Here is a 22,067-nt window from a genome sequence, read left to right as displayed (position 1 = left end):
ATATTAGCTAAGGGAAAAGGGATGAAGTCACCACCAGACAGGCCAGCTAGCACTGGGGATGCGCGGCGAGGTGGAACGTGCCTTTTTGCATTATCTTGGAATTAAAAAGAATGCGTTATTTCCTCACACTGTACTGGCCAGTTTTTTTACACACATTCCTGGCCAAACGTACCTCTCATGGCTCTCATTCCAACCTACTTTTTGTTCCTTTTTTTGACATTTATCATTGCTGCGCAGCCACATATGAAAAAAAGTGAAAACAAAAAAAACGAAAAATTTATTTCGTTTAACGTTAAATATCGTTATAAAAAATGAATCGTTTTCGTTTAACATTATGTTGCTTTTAACTACAAGAATTTCGGTTTTTTTCGTTTTTCGTTTTCGATAAAATAACGTTTTCACAACACTGATTCAAAGCGATAGTATAGTTCATGAATATTGAATTTCAACGTAACCTCAACGTTAAAATAGCTCACTAAAAAAGTGCGAAACAGACTTCATTTTTTCATGAAATTTGCTTACGAAATCAGCTGTTGGTGTTTGATAATAGAAACCGCATAAAATTATCACTGATAACAAAATATTAAAACTAAAACTATTAAAACTTCTAAAAACGTTCAATTTGTAATAAAAAAGTAATAAAAACCGTAGAAATCATTTTCCGATTCCAACATCAGCATCGAGGAACAGACAGAACCAACGTAGAAATATGAGGTGAGTACTGAGCAAATCTTGAATCAAAATCTCTATCATTATCTTCATCATACAAATCAACGATGCACTTAAATTTAAAATCACAGCTAGATTCTCGACTGATCTGATACACTAAATCTCATTTATACTCCACCATTTCTTCATCTTGGCTGGGTTTCGGTTTAATTAAGAACCACTGCACGAAATGATACAAAATCCATGAAACTAAACTCGTCGATATGATAATTACGAGTTGAGCGTGTAATCCGAGACATTTACTGTAATAGAAACTGCTCGCTGTGGCTATACTCTGTGTATAAAGATGAACATCAAATCAGTACACTCGATCTGAATCTCATTTACTAAAACTTATCGCCCAATAAATTATTATTCAACGTACGCGAATGAATTTAAAAACTGCAAAAGCTGAAGAGCTATCGTTCGGATACATGGCTCCAATACCAGAGTATAATTCTGTGTGTAAGCAGGCATCACCCATTCCAGCCAGGATAGGTTCCATAATAATGAACACAATTCTGTACATAAAGATTATTAATTTGGGAACTTGAAATTTAGAAAGTGGATTATAATAATTTGGAGTTGGACTATCAATACTCACGGTAACACCTTCAGTGGTAAATTATCAGTAAAACCATGAGGGGAATCATTGGGTAAAGCTAAAAATGCGATAATATAACAAGCCAAGTTACAAATTACTCCCCAAGTAATCAGAGGTTTCAAATTGCATATCCTTTTGCCACCCACAACGATAGATAGGATTCCACCTGTATTCAAATAAAGCCTTCATCAGCTCAAGGGTCGAGTTCGATGATCAATTCTTTGAAAAAAAACCATTCACATTACCCATGATTTCGCCAAATCCTTGCAGAAGTCCACACAATGGAGCTAATTTTTTAGAATTATCTGATAAATACTTCGAGAACCCCATACTGGAGCTGAGAATACTCAGAAATGATAAATGTAAACCTGCGTAATAACAATAACATTAGTTCAAAAATATATCCACCAAATCAATCAATCCAGTTCACTTTAGTATTTTTAATATTGCTTACCAACACAAGCCATCGTAACGACCAATAAGAGCATACGAGGAGAAAACAGAATTTGGCTCGATTTAACGATCTCAGTGCAAGGATACCTAATGATTTTTTTCTGTTCTTTATGACGTAATGGAGGTCTGATGAAACACATCATCAACGTAGCCATCGCAGCAAAGAATACAAAAACTGAGATAATCCTCGTTCTCATGGCTTTATCAACGGACTGATTCTCGTGATTAAATTCAAAGTATATTATCAAATTGCCTAGGAAGTGACTGAAAACCCCAAATTCACGATTAAAAACAAAATCATAAGTTCTAGAACCTTCTTCTCTAGAACCTACCTAGATTGATACAAAATCCAAAAAACTCCTATTCCCGAATGCACTTTTCCTATTTCCGAATTCAGAACGATGTAATTGGCTTGCCCAGTCCACATGATCGATCCTCCAAATCCACAAATGGCTGCACATAGATAAATCCAGAAGCTCTGTTCGGTGTAGAAAGCTGCCATGTAAATTCTGCGCACACGTGCCATGATACAAAGTAGAGATAATCAAATACTTCATAAATATTCGAGTTCCCAGTATTAGAAGATTAGCAACAGATTATATTAAATTATAATTGAAATTGAAATTAACATAGGTATACGGAGTCATGCACGCGCTGCTTTTATCTTTCTATCATCAATGATGATCTATGCATCCCTTCTTGATAGTTAAAAATGCAAAACAACTTACGTATTACAAAAAGATCCGATGATCATGGCACATTTGGAGCCTATTTTGGCAATAATTCCAGGTGATAGCCACATTCCAATCGCCATCGATGTGTAGACGATGCCCAAAGAAATATAAGCGTCTGTTTTGTACGAAGGGTTATCATGTTGGATGCTCGCTGTGATGGTTTTCTGCGAAAATTGACAAATTTAAATAAGTCTTCTGATAAAATTAATTGGTTCTTGGAAAGCCAAGTTAATTTAAAAACGATTTGAAAATCCAATTTTTGTGTTTGGAAAATTGGAATTTTGAAACTGATTTCTGAAGTCAGAATACTTTCCATGAACTCTTCAGTTTTTGTTTTTTTTTGGAAGAGTTTGAACCTCCCACTCAAAAAGGATTCAGGAGTTTAAGAGGAGGGTTTTGGAGGATCAGCCGAACAAGTCTCAAATTTGCCTTAAATTTACCAAAGATGCTGAAAAATTTTCAAAAACCAGGTTCTCTGATTGTTTTAAATCACATGAGCATAACTTGTTCATCTCTGACAAGTTTTGACTTTAAATTTTGAATAGTTTTTCTAAAGCTGCACCAATTTTTAATGCAAAAATTATATTCCTCAAAACTAAATCCATATTCCACTGAAAACTCTCCCAAGAAAAACTTTCAGTTAGATCAGAGCTGTTGAAAAGGGATGACCTAAAGCTGTAGAAATTTTTTACTCACTTGGACGCTGACTAAAGCACTAAATGCACTGAATAGAACCACAAAGCATAAACCCAGATAGATATTTCTCAAAACACGAGCATTCAATTTAGACCACATTTTGTCTTTGAGCAAAAAAAAAAAGTAAATCCGACTGCAAGAGAATTTTGAAGTGACCGCAAAAATATCTCAAAATTAACTGAAAGGTCATTCATAACATCTATATAGGTATCATTGCTCCCAAGTTGAATAATCTGAAATCTAAAATTGATAAATCTACATATTACTTCACTGATACGAGTAAGAAACCTTGCCTTTCAAGAGCACAAAAATTAATGAAGTTCATTGCTACGAAGAATATTACCTTCAGTCTAGAATGAGGCAGTATTGCAAATTAGTGTTTTTTGTGTTCGAGTGTATCATGTCCCATTTAGTCCTATCGATGAGGTAAAAGGAATTTTTTTTGAATTATTATAGCTTACAGTTTAATTGGAAAAATAGCTCTAGAAATTGAATTTGGCTGGAATTTGTCCAGAGACCCCCCCCCCAAATTAATACCTATAGCATAGAGGAGTTAATTCTACGCTCATTGGACCAATGTTCATGAGAAACGGTTAGCGGAAAAGTACGCAGTCGAATTTTAAAATCGCACCCCCCCCCCACAATTTCAAGTAAAAATGAACTGTTGTAGGATTATTGAAAAGTGACCTTGTGACATATCAAAATAGGTTAAAATTTCGCGAGAAAGTCAACTATTTCATCGGAAAATATTTTTGGACCATTTGTGCAAAATTTAGTCCTAAAATTAGATGACTATTTCTAGAATTTTTGAATTTTGAAAAAAGTGTCATGCGACCTATCGAAGTGGAATAAAATTTCGCGAAAAATTCAAATATTTCATCGAAAAATATTTTTTGATCATTTTTGAAAAATTTAGTCTGAAAATTGGATTACGATTTTCAGAATTTTTCAAAAAGTGTTACGTGACATGTCAAAATGGGTCGAAATTTCGCAAACAATTCAAATATTTCGGCAGAAATATTTTTCTTGCAATTTTTGAAAAATTTCAAGCCCAAAATTTAGATCAAAATTTTTGGAATTTCTGGAAATACGCCATGCAACCTATCAAAGTATATTAAAATTTCGCAAAAAATTCAAATATTTCATCAGAAAATAGTTTTGACCATTTTTGAAAAATTTAATTTCAAAATTGGATTACGATTTTCACAATTTTTCAAAAAAAGTGTCGCGTAACCTGCCAAAATGGGTTGAAATTTCGCAAAAAATTCAAATATTTCATCAAAATGTATACAGCTCGACGTCTAAACGCGGAATGATATTTTTTGACCATATTTGATAATTTTAGTTCCAAAATTGGATTACGATTTTCAGAATTTTTCAAAAAAAGTGTCACGTGACCTGTCAAAATGGGTCGAAATTTCGTAAAAAAATCAATATTTCGGCAGAAATATTTTTCTTGCCATTTTTGAAAAATTTCAAGCCCAAAATTTGGGTCAAAATTTTTGGGATTTCTGGAAATACGCCATGCAACCTATCAAAGTATATTAAAATTTCGCGAAAAATTCAAATATTTCATCAGAAAATAGTTTTGACCATTTTTGAAAAATTTAGTCCAAAAATTGGATTACGATTTTCAGAATTTTTCAAAAAAAGTGTCACGTAACCTGTCAAAATGGGTTGAAATTTCGCAAAAAAATCATATTTTTTGGCAGAAATATTTTTCTTGCCATTTTTGAAAAATTTCAAGCCCAAAATTTGGGTCAAAATTTTTGGGATTTCTGGAAATACGCCATGCACCTGTCAAAGTATAATAAAATTTCGCGAAAAATTCAAATATTTCATCAGAAAATATTTTTCTTGCCATTTTTCAGAAATTTTAAGCCCAGAATTTGGGTTATGATTTTATAAAATATCGCGAAAAATTCAAATATTGCATAGAAAATATTTTTTGAATTTTGGTGTCACGCGACCCACCAAAATTGGGTAAAATTTCACAAGGAATCCAAAAATTTCAACAAAAATATTTTATGGCCACTTTTGAGAAATTCTGAACCCGATTATGTGCCATGGTTTTGAGATCTATGGAAAAAAGTGTCTTACAATTTATCAAAGTGAGTTAAAATAAATTTCAGCAGAAAATAAAAATTTCCCATTCAACTTCTTTTGAGCGTTTTTGAACTACTTATTTTCAGCCCAAAATTGAGACATGATTTTTCAGTAGATATTTCTAAAAAAGGTGTCCATGCAACTTGATCAAAAACGTCAAATTTCGCGACAAATTCAAATAATGTTTCAACAAAAAAAATTTTTGAGCATGTTTAAACAATTTTTAGCACAAAATTAAATGAATTTTCTGCGAGCAGCAGAGAGGCCCTAATTTTCAAAAACTGACCTTTACTTAAAGCTGTTTTTTTTTTCTTCAAAAATATCTAAAAAAAAGTTTGGAAAGTTTTTGATGTTTTCCTGAAAAATATAACTCATTTTTGATAGGTCACATGGCACTCTTTCTCTTTCAAAATCCTTAGTAATATGTGACTCATGTTTGGGCTCAAATTTCTTCAAAAGTGCTCAAAAAAGTTTCGATTTAAATTTGTTATTTTCTGTCAAAATTTTGACCTATTTAGAAAGGTCACAAAATATATTTTTTAAAATTTTAAATTTTGAGCTCAAAACTCTTGTAAAATGCTCAAAACACATTTTTGTCGAAATATTTGAATTTTTCGTGAAATTTGGCCCATTTTGATTAGTCGCATGACACATTTTCACAAAACCCAAAGATAGTGACCTAAAATTTGGATTAAAAATTCTCCAAAAATGCTCAAAACAAATTTCATTGAATTGTTTGAATTTCTCGTGAAATTTTAGCCCATTTTGATAAGTCGCAAGGTCACTTTCGAGTTCTCCTGCAACAGTTTATTTTCATTTGTAATTAAAGGGAGGGGCAACTTTCGAATTTTTGTAGATCAGTGAGGAATGTTTCAAAAATTCTGGAGCAACAGGCTAAGAAAATTTTAAAAAATTATCGAACAGTTCAACTCGATGTATTTCATAAAGATTGATCTAATATAAGTTACATATTTTCAGCGCCAACATATTCAAAGGCTACCTCAAAACACACTCCAATATACTGGTCTTGACAGGAGCAGGAATTTCCGCAGAATCTGGAATACCAACGTTTCGTGGAGTCGATGGAATGTGGAGAAAATACCCAATCACAGAAGTAGCTAACCCGGCAGCTTTCAGAAAACGACCTTCTTTAGTTTGGGAATTTTACAGCTACAGGAGAGGAGTTGCTTTGAACGCTAAACCAAATAAGGTACGATTATACAGCTGCGTCTACGTCATTCCTTTTATTACAATTTTGTTATTTCAATCGGAATGCTTCTTCTAGGCACATTACATGTTGGCTGAAGTTCAAAAGAGATGTGCGGAAGAAGGAAGAAATCTCAATGTGGTGACTCAAAATGTGGACGGGTTACATATTCAGGCTGGCGCCAAGAACGTGATCGAAATGCACGGGTCTTTGTTCAGGACCAAGTGTACAAAATGCAATCGGGTTGAAGAAAATAGAGAACATCCTATCTGCGAAGCATTGAGAGGCAGAGGGTCAGTACTTATTGAAAGAAAGGCTCGACTATTGAAAGTATTAACCAACTCGATAATCATGCAATAACTTATACTGTGTATTTTATTCCACAGGGCTCCAGATGTAGAAAATCACCAAGATATCCCACTAGATCAGTTACCACGTTGTAAACATTCCGGATGCGGTGGTCTCCTCAGGCCAGATATTGTCTGGTTTGGAGAATATTTAGATCCTAATATTACCTCGAAGATAGGTTCGTTAAAATTCATTTCTACATTTTCAATGATGAGTTGAGCAGTCCAAGATTTGAAAAAAAAATCATCTGATCGAAATAACCAAACATTTAAATAGACCACCTTATTGAACAGCAAAAGTGTTTAGTAAGTGAAGGTATTCATTAATCATGGTTTTTATTTTTGTTTCAGCCGAATTAGTGGACACTGCTGATGTATACATAGTGATAGGAAGCTCTTCAGAGGTATACCCTGCCAGGCAGTACTTAAATATGCTAAAAGCCAGAGATGTCATCACAGCTGAATTCAATGTTGCTCTAACAAGTCAAAGCAATGATTATTCGTAAGTCATACAAAAATTCTGTAATCAACAACTCACCCAATGTAAAATATCGCAGATCTTGAATGTTGCTCTTCAATCTGTTTGCAGATTCATCTTCCAAGGTCCATGTACTGAAACGATACCAAAAACTTTGAATTATTGGGAGAATAATACAAGTCAGAATGAACCCGAAAACGCGTCATAATTTCATAAGAGTTTTAACTTTCCATCGTTGTTGTGTATTTTATCTACGGGGGATGATGGGGTGAAGGGAATGATCAATTTGTTTGGTGTTCTACTTGACTTTCGTACCAAATACTGTAATTATTACTGGGGAATGTTGTTCCACATTTTGTTAAATGTTGAATAAAATATGCGTTTTTATGTGGTATTCATTCTCAACTCATCTCCAAAAAAATAAAAAATAAAATAATTTTAACGAATAATAATAATAATAATAATGATAAAGACATCTTGTACTTTTTGTGCTTTCGTAGAAACCTAGATTTTGGCACCACACTCGATCTAAGTATTTTGAAATTTTTGAGGAACTCCAGAATGTCTTAAGACTGTTTTTTTTTGAGTTGAAGGGTTGATTTGAAGTGATTACTCATCCCCTAGTTTGTTTTATAATTGAAGAAAAAGTCTATTCATGAAAAAAAATCAAACTCAGCGCACAAATTTTGGGGAGAATGATTCAAATTCGATATTCTGCAATTCTGCATGATAATGAACTAATAAATGACGTCATACCTACATGAATATTTTAAACTCGACAGCAAAATAATAGGTAGGTACTAAACCGATATTCCAGAGTTTACTTTTTGTCAAAAATTTGTCTAGTTTCACACTCAAGTCTCTTCAAAAACCAACGCAGTATCATTGCGTGGTGCGAGCGAAGATGTTCACGTTGATATTACTCAAAGTGGTGAGTTATATGTAAAAAGTCAATGTGGTGAGCCATTTACTTTGAAAAATGTTATAAGTATACGCTGAAAATGCTTCTAAAAATCTGTTATCTCTGAGAAAATTTACTGATAATGGATATTCGATTATTTTGAATTCAAATACTATTGAAATTTTTAATCCTAAAACAAAACGTACTTTATTTGTGACGCGGCCAGCGATACCATACCATATGTCGGCAAAAATTTTTTTCGTTTTATTGTGGTTTCTGGTAGTGTTTTTCTTCCTCTTTTCAATGGTGCAAACAGATTTTCAAAATATTAAAATCTGACAAATTTTCAAAATTTCAAAGTTGCGTATTTTTTGAAATTCAAAAACCAAAATTCTGAGAAAAACGTGTTTGAAAGTTTGGGTTATTTTTGTAACATTTTTAAATTTTTTTTTTTTTTTTTTGATTTTCTTCATCTTTTAATGCTTTTACATCATAATATATATTTTTTTTTTGACATTTTTTTATGAAAAGCACTTTTGTAAAACCAGTTTTTCACCACTAAAACGACGTGTTTGAGATCGGTGGGTACACCCATTACAAAGTATAGGCTTCATAGTATATGAATCGACAAAAAATTTTTTTTTTATATTTTCTGACTTTTTCCATGAAAACGCGATTATCTCAAAAAAAAGTTTTCCGACATATGGTATGGTATCGCTGGCCGCGTCACAATTTTACTGGAGTTTATAAAAATAATGTGTGGGTTGTAAATTTTGATTTACATATGTGATGAGAATGAAAAATCTGTGAGGGGCGCAGCTTTTGTAGCGAAGAAACGTAAAATTAATGAGGTGAGCAATGCAAATGAGACAAGTAATGAACCACATAAGAAATTTAAAAGTGATGTGAATGTTAAAAGTGAAGGTTTTAAAATTCATGAAAATTTAGGGCATATTCGCGATCGTATTTGCAGCAAATGGCTAAATGTGACGAGAAACTGAAAAATATAAATTTTGATGAGTCTATACTTGATTGTGAGGTGTGCATTGCTGCAAAGATGATGCGATTACCTTTTAAGAATGATAGGAGATTAGCTATTAGGCTTTTAGAAATTATTAATTCTGATGTGATGGGACCTATTAGGCCAATGACCTTTCCTCATAAGTATAGGTATGTTGTATCTTTTGTTGATGAGTTTTCAAGATATGCAAGTACCTACTCAATAAGAACTAGAGATGAGGTTCCTGCTTGTTTTGAGAAATTTCTGGTGAGTGCAAGGAACAAATTGGGAAGTGATGTGAAAGTTTGCTATTTGAGGTGTGATGGAGCAAAGGAATATACTCAAGGTAAGATGAAAGAAATTTGTGAAAAAGAAAAGATTGAGCTTGATGTATCTCCTCCTGATACTCAACAATTGAATGGTAAGTCTGAGCGCTGGAATCATAAACTTCAAAATACTGTTAGGTGTTTTATGATTGATTCAGGATTACCAGCTAACCTGTGGCATTTAGCTGTTGATGCTGCTACTTATGTGTTGAATAGAACATGTCATAAGGGTATCAATTTTGAAATACCTTTGAATAAGTTTGATCCTAGAGAGAAGAGTGGTCTCAAGTATATTTCTTGTTTTGGTTGTCTTGCTTATCGCAAAATCTTAAATAAAAGTGATCTTAAGAAGTTTTCTACTCGAACTTATAGTCAGGGAAAATCGTCAAAGAACAAAGATAGTCTGAAGCGTTATTTCTTAGTAGGATATTCTTCAAACAGCTATAAACTACTTGATATTCAAAGTGGTGAGATTATTAATACTCACACGTGATGTGAGACTGAGACCATCAGTAGTTTATAAGGACGTGTGTGATGAGATTAAGTCGTCTGCTATACCAACTGTTGATGAGACTATCAACTATGATGAGTGGTTTTCAAATGCCAATGCTGAACTTGAAATTTTGAAGCAAACTAGTTTAAATAAACCATTTAAGAGATCAGAGGCGCGAAAATTGGAGATTCAGCAAAATTTGATTGCCTTAGCCAAGTTTGATGATAAGGGTGATATTTTTGCCTTGATAAACCACGATCCTGTAAATTATTCAGAGGCCATTTTGAGAGAAGATGGAAAAGAATGGCTAGAGGCTATTGAAGAGGAAAAATCATCTATGATTGAGAATGACGTTTGGGATATTATAAGGTGAGATGAGTTAGAACCTAGAACTAAGATATTGTCTCATAGATGGGTGTTTCGTAAGAAAATTTGTGTAGATGGTATTACAAAATATAAGGCAAGGCTAGTTGTTCATGGGTTTGAAGATACTAATAATTACGAGTTGTATGAAACGTTTGCACCAGTGGAAAGACTACCGAATACTCGAGCTATTTTCTCTCTTATTAATAAGCTAGATCTTGAGGTAACTTAGTTGGATGTCAAGACAGCTTTTCTTTATGGTATATTAGATGAACCAGTTTACATGGAGGTTCCTGAAGGAGTGTTGTCAGATGATGTGCGGGGGGAGTATGTTTGTAAGTTAAAGAAGTCTCTTTATGGTTTGAAGATAAGTCTGAAGAAGTGGAATGAGAGGCTTGAATCTGAAATCTGAGAGATAGGTTTGGAGAATTGTACTATGAATGAGCAGTGTTTATTTACATTTCATCAGGATGGAATAATTGCACTTATTGTTATCTATGTGGATGATTTGATTGTGGCCAGCAACAATACAGAGAAAATGAAAGAAATTGTTGATAAATTGTCTTCAAATTTTAAGATCAGTGATCTAGGCGAGTTGAAGAAATATTTAGGTATAAATATAACACGTGATAAGAAAAATAAAGTAATAACATTAGATTAGCGTGAATATGTTGATAAGATCTTGGAACATTTTGAGATGAGTAATTGTAAATCAGTAAAGACTCCAATGGTTGAACGTGGTGTGATGAATAAGGAGTTGAAAGCTTTAGAAGAGAGTGGAGAGGGAAGTGAAGGTCGGAAAATGTTGGAATTAACTGAATTTCCATTTCGTAAATTGATAGGTTCTTTACGATATTTAACGGATGGTACGAGGCCTGATATTGCTTATGCAGTTCATGAGTTGAGCACTCATATGTCAGCACCTACAAATTATGATTGGATGAGAGCTAAACATGTGTTGAGATATTTAAAAGGAACTCGAGATTACTCATTGAGGTATGAAGGAAAATGTGATGAGTTGGAAGTTTATGCCGAAGCAAGTTTTCGTGATGTGCAACCTTCAATGAAAACAACTGAAGGATATATTATCAAATTATTTGGTGCGTAAAAGAAAGAGACGCGTAACATCAACTTGCAAGGCTGAATTCAGTGCTTTGAATGAAGCATTGCGTGAGATGAAGTGTTTGCAATAAAGCACTATAAAAGGTGTGATGAATCGATATTTATATCCAGTGGTTGCATATTGTGATAGTGATTCAGCGGTGAAATGCACTACTGTAACAAGTAAGCGGAAATTGAAACATGTGATAGAAACTGAAGCTCAACTGGTAAGAGAGTGTGTGAAATTTGGAGAAGTGAGAGTAGAGAAAGTGACTTCAGAAGAGCAGATGGTAGTTCTGAGGGGAAATGATTCATGAGGAAGTAAGTAGTTGATTTGTTAACAAGTGAAGGGCTAATTGTGAAAGTCGCCTTAGTCATTTTTTTGTTCACACAACTTTAAACATTTTTTTTTCATATTTCATCAATTTTAAAGGGAAAAATGAGTATTGTAATGCATTCTGGGATAGTTGAAGATGTTTTTTTAATACTTGACCATGAAGTTTTTACATTATCACTGAAGCAGGACAACAATGTTTTCATTGATTATGTACAAAAATCACTGCTGACTAAGGCGACTTTCACAATTAGCCCTTCAAGTGTTCGATTACGCTGCCATGTGAACAACGAATATCGCATATGGTGTCTGGAGATATCATCGTGGGTATAGTTTTTTTTCTTCGAGAATTATATTTAAGAAATCGGATGAAATATGAAATAGAGAAAAACAAGAAAAAAATACAAACAAGAAAAATGGAACAACAATGAAAGATACAAAAAATGTAAGTAAATGAAAAAAAATAAGATGAAATGAGTAAAAACATAAAAATGAGAAAAACGAGACAAAAATGAAAGAACAATGGAAGATATAAAAAATACAAACGAAATAAACAAGATGAAATGAAAAAAAAAACAGTAAAATAAGAACGAGAAAAAAATGCAAAGAAATAAGAAAATTGGAACAAAAATTAAAGATGAAAAAAATATAAATGAAAGGAAATCAGATGTAATAAGAAAAAAAAAATGAGAAAAAAATACAAACAATAAAAATGGAACAACAATGAATGATACAAAAATCGTTTCCAAACTTCATTCCAGTCATGAGAAAAACAGTCAATCGAATGTGGAGAGCGAGAGGAAGGGATGAAAATGAAAATTGATTCCAATTTTCGAGCTCAGCGCGAAATTTTATGTCATTTTGATGGGCCGCATCCAAGTTTTCAAATCCGTGTTCTGACTTTATGGAGGGAGGGGGACGAAACTCCACCGAGGGGGCCAAACTGAAAAATGACTGCAATTTCCAAGCTCAGTGCGAAATTTTATACCACTTTGATAGGTCATGTTCAAGTTTTCAAATTCATGTACAAAAATAGTCTTTAAAGGGGAGGGGAGGGGATGGAGATTAAATGAAAAATTCTGAAGCAAAAATATTCCCAAGACAAGGAATATGAGAATTATTCTTATTGCGTACACATAAATCCTCAGTATCGACGTGTAATGTGTAACATTTGTTTAATATCATCGTTATATTCGGTTTGTGGGGCAAAACTCCACCGCGGGGGGGTCAAAATTAAAAATTATTACGATTTTTGAGTTCAGCGCGAAATTTTACACCATTTTGATGGGTCGCATCGACATTCTCGAATACACAATGCATTATTTAATTCTGTGGTCTGGGGAGTGGTAACAAGCCTATTAGTGCTCATAAAATCGTGTTGTGATGGTATTTTTTCGCCGTTTTTGCGCAGTTGGGCTTCAAATAGCCCCGGTCTAACATACGTCCAAGAATCCTTTGGTCCCCAGCCATATCGTGGACATAAGAACCATTTTACCATCAAAAATGGCCAAAAATGCATAAAAATCGCATTCAAAGTGCCATAGAATGCAGTTGTGCAGGGTTTCACGGAAAAAATTACATATTTGGCATCGGGAGAAGTCCTCCAACACAACCCCGTCGAGTTTTTTCGGTCCCGACCATGTCCCCAAAATCACCTTTTTGAGGGTCCACCCCCTCGTTGTGCGGGGTAAAAATTTCAAAATTGCACTTTTATGAATGGGGCAGGTAGTACCTTCATTTTGGCAGCGCATTTTTTTGGTCCCCGAAAAAAAAAAAATACAAAATCAACTTCTAGAGCACTTTTTCGTGTATGGATTATAGTCTAAGTATATCTGAAGTTCAAGAATACCATTTGAAACACTGTTCAGACAAATATTACGTAGGTAGGCACTACCTGTGTCCATAAATAATTAAAACCAATCCTCCGAAACACCTACACACACGCTGCTATTGAGCCAAATAAATTAAGTCTTTAACTCGAACAAGACTTTAGAGAGATTCTTTTGTTTAAATTATACAAAACAAAACGACACACGATGAATAAGTATTTTCCATTTAGTAGAATGTGTAATGAGAGTAGTACGAGTGCGAGTACATTACATAGGTGTGCGCGCGTTCGTCTCTTCCTATACCTCCTATACCTTCGTTTGGTCGAGTAGACGTGAAAAAACCGTTTTTGCCATTTTTTAAATAATATGACAATTTGATAAAATTGTGTTAAGAGGCTAAAAATCGTTTCATAAGTTATTTACCTACCCCTTTTAAGAAATTTCAAATTGATTGAAACCGGTTTCAAAAGCCGTTATGCACCCCCCGGAAAATTTTTTGGAATTCTCTGTTGAAAAAAAATCTCAAAAAAGACCCAAATTATAAATTAAATTCATTGCTTGCAAATTCGGATGGCGTTGAAAAATATCATGAAGGGACCTTCCAAATTGGAAAATAAGAGCAAAATTTTCAACAGCTGCATTATCCCAACAATTACTTATGGAGCTCAAACCTGCACCCTGACAAATACCTTAGAAAATAAACTAAAAACAGCACAAAACGCGATGCACCGCTCAATGATAGGAATAAAAAAATCGGACAGAGTCCCTACAAAAATAATAAAAAAACAGGCTAAAATTTAATAAAAATATTTTGGTAGAAACGAGAAGGAAAATTTGGGATTGGGCAGGTCACATCGCGAGATTTAGGGATGAGCGATGGACCAGGGTGATGAATTACTGGGTACCATATTCAAAATGCAAACACGGTAGGCCAAAGGCAAGATGGAGGGACATAATTTATAATTTCATTTATAACTACCATTACGAAGGGGTAGAAGGGGTAGCTCGTGACCGTACCGAGTGGCAGCGTTTGAGAGAGGCCTTCGCCCATAATATGGGCCTAGAACTGTAAATTATCATTGTAAACTATGTACGTAAGGGTGTTTTTCTCCTTTACTAGAATTGATATTGTAATGTATACCTAGTTCTAATAAAGGCTATTTGATTTGATTTGATTGTTGAATGCTCGAAAGGAGGGTTAAATCGAAAACCCAAGTAAGCTTATCCTTCTTCTAAAACAGTAACGTTAAACGTCGCCATCATCACGTAGGCGCTAAACAGGTGGCAAAAAAAATCATCTCGAGAATTTAAGCAGTGAGAGATTGACTTCACTATACCTAATCGATGTTGATAAATTACATCATCGCGATTAATACACCTAACTTACGCTACTTACTCATAAGTAAACGTAACTTTTTTATTTTCGTCTGGGTCGTTTAGTTAATTTCAAATCATTTATTAACAACTCGTGCAATTATTTTACGAGCTAAAATATCTCTAGGCGTGTAATACGTATAAGATGAGATAAACTTACATCCACGAATGTCACAGAAATTTGAAAATGTTCAGTGGCGTAGCCAGGATTTTCTCAAGGAGGGGGCAACACCAGATTTTTAGGCATGAAAAATCGAAATGAGGGGTAATTTTCTGGAAACCTTCGTGATGTGTGATGAATTAATGAAAATGAAGGCAAAATTACTGCTCGAGCGAAGCGAGAGCTAAATTTTGTAGAAAAAATGGATACAAACGACAAAAAAACGCCCATTTTTGCATGTTTTCTTTCAAATTTTCGCTCGCAAGAGGGGGGGGGGCATGGCCCCCTTCGCCCCCCTTGGCTACGCCACTGAAAATGTTGCGCAATATGTGTGTCGATGTGGCAAAGAGCTAACATTCGACGTATTCGTTTGCAGAGCGTATTTCGTATTATTTGAGTACCTAATCATTGTACGGTATCGTTTTCAAATTTCTATAGTACTGTTAGTTGATTTGCTGTCCCCTGTTTCTCAATCGTTTAGAAATGATCGCGTTACTTAATTAGATTGCAGTAAGTGGCATTTAAAGTACTTTTAGTAATAATTTAAGCTATACATACGGGTATGCTGTTAAGCCTGGTACACACGAACACACGATCCAATATATTTGACAAACCAGGTTTGTCAAATTGATAAAATTTATCAAAATATATTTGTGTCATTCCGCGGTAAAAGGTCCCACTTTGAAATTTACTGATTTTCGAGAAAAATGGATTTTAGTCAGATTGGGTCAAAGTGGGACCTCTTGTGTTAATGTCATTTTTGGGTCGTTGGACATCTCTCTAGCTTGTTTTTAAATTATCGCATCAAAACAATCCATTCTAATGGTAGTCTCTCAATCATACAGATCATGTCTAACACAAGTCAGAAACACCGTAACTTCGTTTCGGAGCCGATGGGTGAAAAGCCAGTAACCGAATTAGCCGGAATCGGAGATGTCTTAGGAACTCGACTGGAGAAATTAGGATTTGATAAAGTAAGTATTGGGATTGAATGACGTATAAAGTCTTAATGCAGAATCGTGATGATTCCGATTGTACTCTTCTTACAGGCATATACTGTCTTAGGACAATATCTGATTTTAAAAAAAGATCAAGAATTATTTGAATTGTGGACAAAATCAAGTGTACAGGCGAATGCCAAACAGTCTGCAGATTGTTACAAATGTCTAACTGACTGGTGTCACGAATTTTTGTAGATTTTTAACGTCTCGAGGATAGATAGCCTAAGTCACGATTCTTATAACTTTTTATGTTTATTTGTAGTGTGATTTAATTTTTTTTTACTATGTGTAACTGAATTCGTGTTAAATTATGTCAAAATTATTTTAATTACCGTTTTTAATGGCTTACATGATACTATTTTTTTTTTTCGTACGAAACGTTGAAATTTCGCTTTATGTGTATTGTGTAATTTGTATTCGACAGTAAGTATTAAGGGCCGAATTCATAGACGTTACTTAAGTAGCACTTGGCTAAGTGGTGAATTTTGATTCAATTTTTCTCACGAACGAATAAAAATTTTATATTTTTAAAATGATAAATCAACACTTCGGAGTCCAATCTCTCAATTTATTAAAAAACAAAATTTCAGAAATTCAATCAGGCCTGGAAAAATTGCTTCAAAATTCACCACTTAGCCAAGTGATTCCTAAGTAACGTCTATGAATACGGCCCTGAAACAAGTCCAATATTGCAAGCTCATACCGTATTAGGACAATTTCTCGTGTTGAAAAAAAACAAAGAGTTGTTTCAAATATGGATTAGAGATCAGTGCGGAGCCAACGGAAAACAAGCCGGAGAATGTTATCCGCAAAAAAATCTTTGGGAAAGAATTCTAACCCCCCGCCCTCCCTCTAAGGAAAGATAGAGGTTGGAATTGAAAAATTATTTTAAATAAAATTAATAATAACAGTATCAAAATTTATTGATACATGTATAAATACTTAGAGTAAATCCCCGCCATTCAATACATTACTCAATAATTTAAGTATTAATGTAGGTACATTTTGAAAATGTGGTTCGGTTAAAAAACAACTGTCAATGGAGATAAGAAATAAAACATTATTGAAAAAATAATGATAATATTAGTAACAAAAATCAATGATATAGATAGAAGGGCGGACAAAACCTTTTTCTAAATTTTTTTTACTCATCATAATAAATCATTTCCCTTTCATTATGAATTATAATTTAAAAAATTTGTGGTTTTGTCCGCCCTTTTTTTTTGACAATAGAATATTACTGCAAATTTTTTAAAGCATTACCATTTTCAATCATATACATTTCTCAGTTATATTATATAAAATATTTCATTTTTGTCAAACTTCATTTTCAAAATCTTGGTTCATATACCTACTCAAATCGTCGAGTAATGTTTTGAATGGCGGGGATTTCGTCAGATAGCGTATATGTCCATCTATATTAGCCGGTATCTAGCGTATCTAATTGTTTCTTTCAGGGTCTTGCAGGGGGAGTTGGCTGGTGAGTTTGTTGTTAACAGTTCCGATGGTTTCCTCCCTCTCGTCGATCTTCCTTGGATTTTCCCCTGTACCGCTAGCATGAAAATACCATTTTCTCGTATTTTATGAGCTAAATACTTTAGCTTTCTGTTTTTGATGTCTTCAACTACGACTTTCCGCTCCTCTCCTATTCTTGCTAGTACTTCCTTGTTGGTAATGAAGTCCTTCCATGAGATCCGTAGTAGCCTTCGATAGCACCACATCTCAAAAGCGGATACTTTCTTCTCGCATTCTGCACTCATGGTCCATGTTTCGCAGGAATACTTCAGAACAGTCCATACATAGCATCGCATAATTCTCTTCCTCAGATCAATACTCATCGTTCGATTTCCCAGCACATTGGCAAGGTTGTTGAAAGCGGTCTTTGCCATTCCAATCCGTGATTTAATTTCTTTATGATCTCTACCATCGTTGTTTATCAGTGCTCCAAGGTACCTGAATTGCTTTACATTTTCAATTTCTTGTGATCTGATGTTGATTTTGACCTCTTTATCATCTCCTTTCATAAATCTCATCACCTTGGTCTTGCCTGCATTTATTTTCATTCCATATTTTAATCCAGCACTGTTGATTTGGTTGATCATTTTCTGCATCTGCGCCTCTGTCTCAGCAAGGATCACTTTGTCGTCTGCATAACTTATTTCATTTATTCTCTTGCCATTGATCTTGAATCCCATTCGTTTGATTCGCACTTCTCTCATTATTTCTTCTGCATACACGTTGAACAACCTGGGTGAGAGGGGGCATCCTTGCCTCACACCTCTCTTTATTCCACATCCGTTCTCCAAGTACTCAGTTCCAATCTTGATGTTAGCGCTTTGCTCCCAGTACAGGTTCTTGATTATTTGCAGGTCTTTGTTATCGATATTGTATTTTTCCAGGATCTCCAACATCTTCTCATGGTTGACATGATCAAATGCTTTTTCATAATCGACGAAGCAAGCAATGATTTCCCTATTTGCATTCAGTGCTCTTTGAATGATCACTTTCAGCAGGGCAATTGCATCTCTCGTCCCTTTTTTTGCTACAAAGCCATATTGTGTTTCGCTTAGATTTTCATCTATCTTCTTTTCAATTCTGGGATTTATGATGGAGAGTAGTAGCTTCAGTGCGTGGCTCATAGGCAGAGTGCCTTCATCGTATATTTTGTTTATTATCTTCAGCAGCTCCTTTTCATACTCTGGTGTTAAATGTTTGATCAAGTCTGCTGGTATGAAATCTTCTCCCACTGCTTTGTGGTTTCTGGCTCGCTTCACAGCATTCCTCAGCTCCCACATTTCAATTCGTGGTGCCTCTTCTGTGGATGAAACTGCAATTTGAGCCAGACGTGTATCATCTCCATACAGTTCTTGTATGTAGCTGATCCAGACCTCTTCAGTTTCTTGATTGTTAACACAGTACTTTCCGTCTTTTCCTCGCATACTTATATGCTATTCCACTTCTCCTTTTCTTGTGGGTGGCCATCATCTGCTTCACTTTGGTATGCATTTCTCTGGAGTTGTGCCTTTTCTCCAGCTCTTCTATTTCTTGACACTTCTCCTCATACCACTTGTTTTTGGCCATTCTGCACATTCCCATGATCTGATTATTTATCACTGTGTATTCATTACTTGGTCTGTTTGCTTGTCTTCGTTCTTCCATCAGATCCAGTATCTCTTGAGTCATCCATGGTTTGTGTTTTCTTCTTCCTTTGAATGGAATAGACTTTTCTGCTGCTGTGTTAACCTTTCGCTTCCATGTTTGCCACTTTTCCTCGATACCTTGTTCTTCTTCCAACCTGTCTTCCTTTTGCTTTTCCAGTTCTTCTTGGAATTTCTTTTGAACTTCTTTTGATTTGATTTTTGCAATGTCAAGTTGTTGGTATCGTTCTTTGCTCTTCTTCGGGGATTTACTCTATCTATATCATTGATTTTTGTTACTTTAATATTATCATTATTTTTTCAATAATGTTTTATTTCTTATCTCCATTGACAGTTGTTTTTTAATCGAACCACATTTTCAAAATGTACCTACATTAATACTTAAATTATTGAGTAATGTATTGAATGGCGGGGATTTACTCTAAGTATTTATATCAATAAACTTTGATACTGTTATTATTAATTTTATTTAAAATAATTTTTCAATTCCAACCTCTATCTTTCCTTAGAGGGAGGGCGGGGGGTTAGAATTCTTTCCCAAAGATTTTTTTGCGGATATCAGATAATTTTTTTAATGCATTTGATAATCCAATTCTCAAATTAACATTAGGCCTAATTACATATTCATATTCCTATATTTTGTTTTATAGTTTCTCAAAATCACATTACCTACTGATTCATATTTATATATTTTGTTTGTTTTATATATATGAAACTGCTCTCTAAATTTGAAACAGTCAATTTCACTGCTTAGCAGTCACGACATTTTGTTTTTTTAAAACAGTGAAAAATTACTGAATTGGTCAGTAAAAAATCATTTTGACTGACCAATTCAGTAATTTTTCACTGTTTTGCAGTAAAAAAAACGACTGCTTTAAAAAGGCAAAATGTCGTGACTGCTAAGCAGTGAAATTTGACTGCTTTAAATTTAGAGAGTGGTTTTAGGATAAAGACTCTTGTGTTGATATTTATATTTTATCAGGATAGAGAAAAGAAAACATTGAAGTGCTTCAATTTTTTCGATTTTATTTCTTTTCGATTTAAGGGGGGGGGGCAGTTTTGAAACGTACCTAGACCTACTCATCTGTCTCCATTTTGGAACAAAACGCACCAACTCCACTTCACTTTTTGTATTTTTTTTAGAATAATCGATTACCTACTATCCGATTATTTATTCACTAAAAAATATTCGAATAATTTCGAGTATTTTTTGGCAATTAATCGAATAATAATATCGCCCAACACTGCAGCACAGTACAGCTGTTCGGCAAGTGACGTCACTGTGACGTTTCATAAAAATTCTATTGTTATTCTGCACCAAAGATGGCCGAAAAGATGGCCACCGATTTCACATGAGTGAAGCTATAGTGCCTTACTTCGATCTTCGATTTGCCATAAGCCAAAGCCATAATAAAAATAAAAACTTTTGTTGTCTTTAGCACTTGAAATTCTATGACAAATAAACAAAAAAAAAACTCATTTTTCAGAAATTTAGAAAATCGGTGTAAACTAAGTGTAAACTGTAAAGCAAACACCGGTTGTACCCGTGAAAATTACGCTCGTTTTTTGTTAAAAAATAAGAAGTACTCTTGATTTAATCCGCATTATCCATCATGGAAAAGAAATCTGTGAGTATCTCAATCCTTCACTTCATTAGTTCATTACTACAGATTTGTGAGTAATCATCATTTTCCTGATGATTACAATAAGGTTCATCAGTTTCTCTCACGACAAAACCTATTCATTCTCATTTGCATTCTACTTACAGAACAATCAAAGTTCAGAACATAAGGAACGAAAGAAGAAAGAAAGCATAGTTGATCTATCGAGATACCTTGAGAAAGTAATCAGAGTCAAATTTGCAGGTGGCAGGGAAGTCTCCGGAACATTGAAAGGATATGACCCATTAGTCAACTTAGTGCTGGATAATACGACTGAGTATTTGAGAGGTACATAAATTGAAATTGATGATGCTGTTTTTATGTTGGTCAGTCTCGTGACTAGATTTCTTTAATTTTTGTGTAGATCCACAAGATCTTTTCAAATTGTCAAATGATAATAGACAATTGGGATTGGTTGTCTGTCGTGGAACTGCAGTGATTCGAGTATGTCCTATGGACGGCATGGAACAGATAGCAAACCCATTTGTTGCCCAATAACCTTCTGTGAAGCGGATTTTTTTCTGCACATACCTATAATGTAAGGTGGCGTTATTTTAACTAGACTGTAAAAATAATAATGGATAACATTCTTCAACTGCGGAACTCCATCTGTAAAAATGACTCCAGGATTGAATCCCGAATAAAGTTTCGTTTTTAGTACATTGCTGCGTGTGTATTGAACATTTATTTACGCGGTTTGTAATGTCGATTTATTGTATGGTAATGAATAGGTCTGAGCTTATACATACGCTACAGTAAATACTGGTCAACTTGTGCAGTGCAGTGCAGTGCAGCGTGCTCTATGGCCATTGGCCTGTGTATACACTATACAATACATATAGATCCAGATGAATGTGATCAATAGTGGTGCTGATATTTTCATCTGCAAGTCGATAAACCACTTCGTTGTTCACTTTGTCAAAAATCAAAATTGCTACTCAGAATTTTATTATTGATTGGTAAAATTTCGGATTTTGGAATGAGCACTGAGCTGTTTTGTAACACTTTTAGTTTTTGTTAAAATAGTTTAGTA

At 34.3% G+C, this 22,067-nt stretch overlaps 3 protein-coding genes across 7 annotated transcripts; 2 read left to right on the top strand and 1 right to left on the bottom strand.

The window, feature by feature from the left end:
- Window positions 1–258: 258 nt before the first annotated feature.
- On the bottom strand, window positions 259–3,389 carry LOC135835612 (UNC93-like protein MFSD11). The gene is made up of 8 exons (XM_065349964.1): window positions 3,196–3,389; window positions 2,494–2,663; window positions 2,098–2,274; window positions 1,767–2,029; window positions 1,558–1,680; window positions 1,313–1,478; window positions 1,094–1,229; window positions 259–1,003 (listed from the first exon to the last, which is right to left on the bottom strand). Exons 1-8 carry the CDS (start codon window positions 3,292–3,294, stop codon window positions 833–835), a joined length of 1,305 nt encoding a protein of 434 aa, XP_065206036.1. The 5' UTR covers window positions 3,295–3,389; the 3' UTR covers window positions 259–832.
- Window positions 339–7,727, top strand: LOC135835837 (NAD-dependent protein deacylase-like). 2 transcript variants are annotated; one of them, XM_065350289.1, is made up of 6 exons: window positions 339–714; window positions 6,280–6,511; window positions 6,587–6,801; window positions 6,895–7,034; window positions 7,207–7,357; window positions 7,445–7,727. In XM_065350289.1, the coding sequence occupies exons 1-6, from the start codon at window positions 710–712 to the stop codon at window positions 7,539–7,541; spliced, it is 840 nt and encodes a 279-aa protein (XP_065206361.1). In that variant the 5' UTR covers window positions 339–709; the 3' UTR covers window positions 7,542–7,727. The 2 variants fall into 2 exon arrangements, with proteins under 2 accessions (XP_065206361.1, XP_065206352.1); XM_065350280.1 differs by lacking the exon at window positions 339–714 and adding an exon at window positions 3,470–3,621.
- Window positions 7,728–15,540: 7,813 nt separating this feature from the next.
- On the top strand, window positions 15,541–21,696 carry LOC135835879 (U6 snRNA-associated Sm-like protein LSm7). 4 transcript variants are annotated; one of them, XR_010556966.1, is made up of 4 exons: window positions 15,541–15,724; window positions 16,060–16,188; window positions 16,264–16,638; window positions 21,239–21,322. XR_010556966.1 is itself a non-coding variant. In XM_065350348.1 (4 exons), the coding sequence occupies exons 2-4, from the start codon at window positions 16,063–16,065 to the stop codon at window positions 21,530–21,532; spliced, it is 441 nt and encodes a 146-aa protein (XP_065206420.1). In that variant the 5' UTR covers window positions 15,541–15,724; window positions 16,060–16,062; the 3' UTR covers window positions 21,533–21,696. The 4 variants fall into 4 exon arrangements, 3 of the variants coding, with proteins under 3 accessions (XP_065206420.1, XP_065206438.1, XP_065206429.1); XM_065350348.1 differs by lacking the exon at window positions 16,264–16,638 and adding an exon at window positions 21,399–21,696 and having other exon boundaries at window positions 21,142–21,322; XM_065350366.1 differs by lacking the exons at window positions 15,541–15,724; window positions 16,264–16,638 and adding exons at window positions 20,861–21,001; window positions 21,399–21,696 and having other exon boundaries at window positions 21,142–21,322.
- Window positions 21,697–22,067: the final 371 nt, after the last annotated feature.

The sequence above is a fragment of the Planococcus citri genome, chromosome 1, assembly GCF_950023065.1.
Source record: "Planococcus citri chromosome 1, ihPlaCitr1.1, whole genome shotgun sequence".
NCBI classification, from domain to species: Eukaryota; Metazoa; Arthropoda; class Insecta; order Hemiptera; family Pseudococcidae; genus Planococcus; species Planococcus citri.
This window is presented reverse-complemented; position numbering and strand designations above follow the sequence as displayed.